This window comes from Engraulis encrasicolus, chromosome 19 (genome assembly GCF_034702125.1).
Source record: "Engraulis encrasicolus isolate BLACKSEA-1 chromosome 19, IST_EnEncr_1.0, whole genome shotgun sequence".
Lineage (NCBI taxonomy): Eukaryota > Metazoa > Chordata > Actinopteri > Clupeiformes > Engraulidae > Engraulis > Engraulis encrasicolus.
In genome coordinates this window covers 14,732,882-14,740,381 of record NC_085875.1, presented here as the reverse complement: position 1 = coordinate 14,740,381, position 7,500 = coordinate 14,732,882, and the positions used below count along the sequence as shown (strand labels likewise).

At 45.8% G+C, this 7,500-nt stretch overlaps 1 protein-coding gene across 1 annotated transcript in view; it reads left to right on the top strand.

Moving 5' to 3' along the window:
• ush2a (Usher syndrome 2A (autosomal recessive, mild)) overlaps positions 1–7,500 on the top strand; it is a 582,756-nt gene that overhangs the window by 358,279 nt on the left and 216,977 nt on the right. The window contains exons 49-51 of the mRNA XM_063184090.1: positions 353–555; positions 1,184–1,328; positions 2,178–2,464. Of these exons, the coding sequence (XP_063040160.1) occupies positions 353–555; positions 1,184–1,328; positions 2,178–2,464 (635 nt within the window). The remainder of the gene's footprint in view (positions 1–352; positions 556–1,183; positions 1,329–2,177; positions 2,465–7,500) is intronic.

The window sequence follows — 7,500 nt, the reverse complement described above, 5'->3', positions numbered from 1 at the left end:
CTATGGTTCCGTGCCAGACCAATTCGCCAGACAAAAATGTGTGTGTGCGTGTGTGTGTGTGTGTGTGTGTGTGTGTGTGTGTGTGTGTGTGTGTGTGTGTGTGTGTGTGTGTGTGTGTGTGTGTGTGTGTGTGTGTGTGTGTGTGTGTGTGTGTGTGTGTGCATGCGTACATGTATGTGTTCGTGTGTGCGTGCAGGTGTGTGTCCATGTACACCCATTAATTCTCATACATTGTCCCTGTGTGTGTGTGTGTGTGTGTGTGTGTGTGTGTGTGTGTGTGTGTGTGTGTGTGTGTGTGTGTGTGTGTGTGTGTGTGTGTGTGTGTGTGTGCTCTCTCTCCTTCCTCCCCCAGGTCCAGGAGCAGTGGACCCCCCCTCAGTGTCTGCCGTCCTTCCCAGCAGTGCCACACTGTCCTGGGTACCCCCCTCCCAGCCCAACGGCCCCCTCCGCCACTACAAGCTCTACCACGGCACCCAGCTGCTCGCCACGCTGCCAGGAAACACTACCACCTTCACAGTCACCCCTCTGAGGCCCTACAGCAACTACACCCTACAGGTAGATCAGCGTTTCCCAAACTTTTTCTGACCGAGGACCACTTTGTGCCCCCGAAAATGTTCAGGGACCACCTGTCAACTGGATTGACAGTTGAGGGGTGCTAAATTTCAATGCAGATCCCTTACTTTTTACAAAGTAATTCACATTTACAGGCCTGTCTTATTTTGGTGAAAATATAACTCTAGCTATATTTAGCTTTGCAATAATGTCATGAATATAGCCTACTTCTAGCTTGTCTTTGGACAAGTAGCAATCCCCTCGCGGACCACCTGAGCTCTGTCGCGGACCACTAGTGGTCCCCGGACCACACTTTGAGAACCACTGAGGTAGATGATCGGCTTTAGTTTCTCTGTTGTTATTATTGAAGTGAATTGGTCTGCTTTAGTCAGTTTTTCTATTTGGATTTTACTGCCATTGTTTTTTTATGTTTCTTTTTTTATGTATTTATTGAGTAAATTCATTAATTAATAATTATTTGGACTTTTAGTTTAGTTTCATTGCTTAGTTTATTTTGTTTCAGTTAGTAAGTTTCCTTTCTGTTGTGTTTTACATGCAAAATGTCTGTGGTAAAATATTTAATTGTATATAATGGCTATAAGTGAAAATTTATTTTAAATGCAACCTACAGGTGGAGGCTTGCACAGATGCGGGGTGCACTCTCTCTCCCCCATCTCTCGCCTTCCGCACCCCTCCTGCACCCCCCGAGGATGTCTCTCCCCCCCAGCTCTACTCGGACACCCCCACCTCGGTGGTCTTGTCCTGGGCTCCACCAGGTTTGTCCATTGTGTTTTGCCTTTGTACAGGATAAATTAGGAATAGGAAAGGCTACAACACACTATACAGTATGCCAGGGGTGGGCAATTATTTTGGCCCGAGGGCCATATTGAGTGTAGAATGTTTACCGAAGGGCCATACTGTATGTGGCAGCCAACTTGCCTGTCTGAAAAATAAATAATAGGGTATGCACTGACAACTTGTCAGCTTTGCCATGTATTTAGATGGAGCCTACCTGTATGTACTTGGTGATCTTAAGTGTGAAAAAAAAAGTGTGAGCCATGAAATGGCTCAGCGGGCCGCATGTGGCCCCCGGGCCTGAGTTTGCCCACGTCTGCAGTATGCTGTGCCTGTGCTTCCTGTCTTACCTATGACAATAAAGCTGACTTTATATATATATTGAGGGCCATACAATCTCAACTGAAAGGGGTGCATCTGGTTATTCTTGTAGCCCCATAATGCACTCCATTCCACCTGTGGAACGCTGTAATAGTCATTAACCCCTTAACACACGGGATTATAAATTAGCTGTTACCATAATGGCAATGACCAAGTCGTAATGTATTACTAAAGGCCCTGCGTACTGTCATAGTAGTGTAGTACTATAGTAGTTAACTTTCAATGTCTATTACAGCGTGCCACAGGAGGTACGGTGTGCATAAGGGGCTACAAATAGCTGCAGTGTTACACTATTACACAGTGCCTTTAGTAAAACATCATGACTTTGTCGGTGCCATTCTGGTAACAGCAAATTCATAACAATGGCCACGTCTCAACTGGTTAAGACTGCATTAACTGGAAAAAAGATATCCAATGCGCTCACCAAATCTGTCCTTTGACCTCGACAGGACGCCCCAACGGCGAGCTGGACGGCTACACGCTGGAGAGGCGCGTGGGCAGCACCCAGCAGGTGTCAACGGTGGCCCAGCTGAGCCCCCAGGACCCCCTCAGCTTCCTGGACGGGTCTGGGTCACCGGCGCTGAGCCCCTGGACCCGCTACGAGTACCGGCTGGTGGCCCACACCAGGGACGCGGGCAGCACCGGCAGCGAATGGGCCGGCGTCACCACCCGACCATCAAGACCCGCCGGACTGATGCCGCCACACGTCACCGTACTGGGACCGGATTCACTGCAGGTATGTGGGAGATGAGGTGGGGTGTATACATGACAGGTGCAGCAGTATCTATGCATGTACGTGGGAGATGAGGTGGGGTGTATACATGACAGGTGCAGCAGTATCTATGTATTGGGTGGGGGGGGGTAGCAGGTAAGATCGGCATCACCACCCGACCCCTCAAGGCCAAGGCCCGAATGGACCGATGCCACCACAACTACTGGGACCTGATTCACTGCAGATACGTGGGAGATGCGGCCTTGAAAAAAAATGTGGGAGAATTTGGGAGATGGGGTGTTGGGGAGTTGGGAGCATTAGTAATATTAGTTAGAACAGGGGTGGGGAACCTTTTTCATTTGAGGGGCCACTTCAAATTACTCCGAGGGCCGTAAAAGTCCTCAGAGGGCCGTGCTATGAACACAAACCAGGATTTCCCCCTTCACTTTAGGCCTATATTGAAGGCAGCCACCTTTAAAACAGACCCCACCTTCTCTAGGTCCCGTCAATATAACTTAATTGTATTGCAAATGGAATTTCTAAGATTCCTTTACAAAATATGACATATTTCATGTGAAGCTGCATAACATTAAAATTGTCTCGGGGGCCGGATAAAACGGCTTCAAGGGCCGCAAACGGCCCTCCAGAAATAGGTGCCCCACCCCTGAGTTAGAGGGATAGTAGGCAGCAAGAGCAGTTGCATCACCAACTGATCTTGCAGTCCCACCAGCCTAATGACTGTTAATTCAGTGTGTGTGTGTGTACATACATGTATTGAATATGGGCAGAGGATGGATGCAGTGCAGCTTGAGGGGTGAACGGGTTACCCTGCAAACACACCAGAAGGTACACAACACACACCAGAAGGTGTACCAGTATACCAGTACCAATACCAGTATACAAATATGGTGGTCAGGCGAGTTGGTTTTGGGATTTTAGGATGGAAGTTCGAACCCCAACCAAATCCCACCCAAGTAGAATGCCCTGTGGAGAATGCCAGTCAGTGGCGAGGGCAAGGACAGGATAAACCATGAGAATAGAATAGAATAGAATAGAATAGAATATACTTTATTTGTCATGCAAGCATGAAATGTATCTTTCGTCTCACCATAAAAACATAAATGTTCATTCACTCCATTAAAACACTCACACTCTAAAAAACATAAATACACATAAAAACATTGCACATATCCCCTCCCTCCAGCCACCCCTCCCAGCACACACACCACATACAGTACAGGTCAGGTACCAGATCCAGTCCCTTGTTGTTGTTACAACAGCCTAGCTTTTCCATTGCTTGTTAACCATGGAGATTGCGTTGGGCATGAATGAATGCTTGCAGATGTTTTTCCTTGTAATGTGTGCTCTGTAGCACCTAATAAAAAAGCATACAAAATGCATAATGTATCAGTCTTTGCCCTCCTGCTGATTGCTGTGATATCTTGTTCTTAGTAGTCTAAGGAGTTTTCGACGGGGTTTATGTTGATAATTACAGTATGTGCCATAATGTGTATATCTCAATGCAGGTCACTGTACTGTAAAGGCATGACAAGTAGTGACTATGTGTTAGCTATCGCTCTTAGGACTAGACTCCTGAGTAAGGGTATACATGCGTTCATAATCATGTGTATCTCTACTGTAAAGTCATGCCACGCTACAGTATGTGTCCTAGCGTGTGAGAGTGTTTGTAATTATGTTTGAGTGCGTTGCAATATGCGACCTTGCCTCCTCCACTTGTCTCCTCCACTTGCTTCTCTCCTCGTACCAGGAAGTAATATGTCATGATGACATCACTGACAACAGCATCATATTTCAACATCTTGCAAAAGCTCAATTGTAGAGTCTATTTCTCATTTGCAATTGGGATGGTGAATGAAAAACAGTCCCTCAAAAATTGTTGTGGCTAGTCTGACAGCTGGGAAACTTTATCGTTTTCTCCACGGAGGAGGGGCCAGGAGGCGGGACGAGGAGACAAGCGCAAGTGGAGGAGGCAAGGTCGCATATTGCAATGCACTGTTTATCTCCACTGTAAAGTCATGCGACGCTACTGTATGTGTCCTAGTGTGTGAGAGTGTTTGTAATTATGTTTATCTCCACTGTAAAGTCATGCGACGCTATGTGATTAGCTGGCGTGTGGCTAATCACATTGTTGCGGCGTGTGATGATATTAGACGCGTGTGTGTCGCCATATGTTCACCGCATGTGGCTCAGAGGATATCATAGAGAAGCGACCAGACTTCCTGGGGCCCCACTGTGGATGCTGCCCGAGACACCGCACCACGTGTGTGTGTGTGTGTGTGTGTGTGTGTGTGTGTGTGTGTGTGTGTGTGTGTGTGTGTGTGTGTGTGTGTGTGTGTGTGTGTGTGTGTGTGTGTGTGTGTGTGCGTGCGTGTGTCTGTGTGTGTCTGTGTCTGTGTCTGTGTCAGTTTGATGCTGTGGATACAGCCTTTGACAAGTTTGGTATGCGCGTGTCTGTGTGTCTGTGTGTGCGTTTTTATGTGTGTGTGTGTGTGTGTGCGTGTGTGTGTGTGCTCGTATGTGTGTGTGTGTGTGTGTGTGTGTGTGTGTGTGTGTGTGTGTGTGTGTGTGTGTGTGTGTGTGTGTGTGTGTGTGTGTGTCCTGCTGTGGATGCTGCCTGAGAGGAGTGTGTGATCCTAGTGCTGCATCCCTTCATCTCTGTGTCTGGCATACCAGGTGTGCAGCTGGGAGGCCCCTGCAGGAGCAGGCTGCAGCCTGACAGGAGCCCTCCAGATTAACATTAGCACCACACCACCTCTTTAGTGTTTACTTGTTTACTTCTTCACCTTGTTTACTTCTACTTCAGATTGGAGCTCAGAGTTCACTTACTGCACATATTCACAGAGGCGATTTTAGAGTGAGGTGGGGCCCCAAGCGAAAATGCAAAAAAGAATGAACATTTGAACCAAAATCACCACTACTGTAGTACAGTATGGGCTGTTATTCACTATCTAGGGGCTTGGGGGCCCCAAGCGGTTGCCTGCCTTACCCTGGTGGCAAGATGCGCCTCTGTATGTTCAGCCTCAGTTGTGAGGGTGAATGCTTCATCATGTGATTAGAACGTAGACATTTAGGGCCCTACCATGGCCTAACGATAGGGCACTAGGTTACTATGCTGGCGACCCGGGTTCGATTCCAGCCTGGGTCATTTGCCAGTCCTTCCCCGTCTCTCTCTCCCCACTCATTTTCCTTTGTCTCGTTTTTCTGTCCTATCCTAAATAAAGAACAAAAGTCCCCCCCAAAAAACGTTTTAAAAGCGTTACTTTTTCCCATTCCATCTACATACCATACCACTTCCATGGGACTTCCGAGATGTTTTGACATGGACCTTGCAAGGAGCAAGCATGGTCTTGTAGAAAAAAAAAAACATGTCACAAAATCTGTGGCTCCATTCCAAACATGTGTGAGATGCGTAAGTCTTCGTGGAAGTTCTTAGTGTTGCATTGTGTTGCACTGAAGACATTCATGTAAGGATAGACCATCCAGTTGTACTATTTTGAGTACTATCTGCCATATAGCCTATACTACACTGTATATATAATATTTTGTGGTTAAGGTACATTCGATATTTGATATTTTATTAGGATCCCCATTAGCTGATAAAACATATCAGCCACTCTTCCTGGGGTCCACACAGAACATTAAAACAAACAATACATCAACATACAAGACACCATATATGTAAAAGGAAGAAAAGAACGAATTATTTTCTTCGGGGATCATTGAATCCCAAAAAAAACAAACAAACAAACAAAAAGTAATAATAATACAAAAAGAAAGCAGACAACTATTGATTAACTAAACAGCAATAAACAAACAAAGCAAAAAAGACAGTAGGCCTACATAGGAAGATAACAACACAAAATAGACTACAACAAAGGTACATGAGACATACAACAACAGTGTCTCCACATAGGACGTAGAACATGGCACATACAGTATTTCAAGTGCCATATGAACATGTGACATGTGTGAGTGTTCCTGCAACTCTGCTCTCCATGTAGTTAGCTAGTGTTGCACTGAAGACCTTAATATGGTGGTGAGGTTGGCGCGTATAACATAGTAGTGGAGTTCCAATACATGTGACATACGTGAGTATAATGCTGTGTGACGTGTGAGTGTTGCTATCACCCTGGCATGTAGTTAGCATTGCACTGAAGACCTTGATATGGTGGTAAGGGGTGCATCCCAATATGTGTCCTTGCCTCCTCCACTTGTGCTTGTCTCCTCGTCCCGCCTCCTGGCCCCTCCTCTCTGGAGAAAACTATAAAGTTTCCCAGCTGTCAACCTCGCCACAACAACTTTTGAGGAACTGTTTTTCATTCACCATCCCAATTGCAAATGAGAAAAAGACTTTACAATTGAGCTTTTGCAAGATATTGAAATATAATGCTGTTGTCAGTGATGTCATCATGACGAGAAGCAAGTGGAGGAGGCAAGTGGAGGAGGCAAGGTCACATATTGGGATGTACCCAAGGTGTCCAAATACATGTGGCATGTGTGAGTGTTCCTGTAACTCTTGAATGTACATTAGTTAGCTTGGCATTGAAGACCTTGATGTGGTGTTGAGATTGGCAAATATACCGTAGCGGTGTCCCAATACATGTGACATGCTTGAGTGTTGCTGTGTGACGTGTGAGTGTTCCTATCACCCTTGCATGTAGTTAGCATTGCATTAAAGGATTTATCCGGAGTTGGAACAAGTTTGCCTCATTTTTGCATGTTTGGGATGAAATACAGTCACTCTAGAGCAAAATCAAGGCAAAAGGATGCGTTTTGAGAAAGTTTGATAATATCACGTTAGCCTCGTTAGCCATATCAGCTATGCAATATGAAAGATTGCGGGCATCGTTTCTCGGCGGTTACACACATTTCAAAAACACAACATTTTAACGTCTTGCACAGCTCAAAACAACGTCACACTTACCTCGTAATATGTTGAGGGTATCCACACATAAACCGAAGTGTCCAAAGCCCTTCATGTATTCTTGAAAGGTCTGCAGAATGTGTTTTGTGAAGCTACTACCTTGACAATATCTACA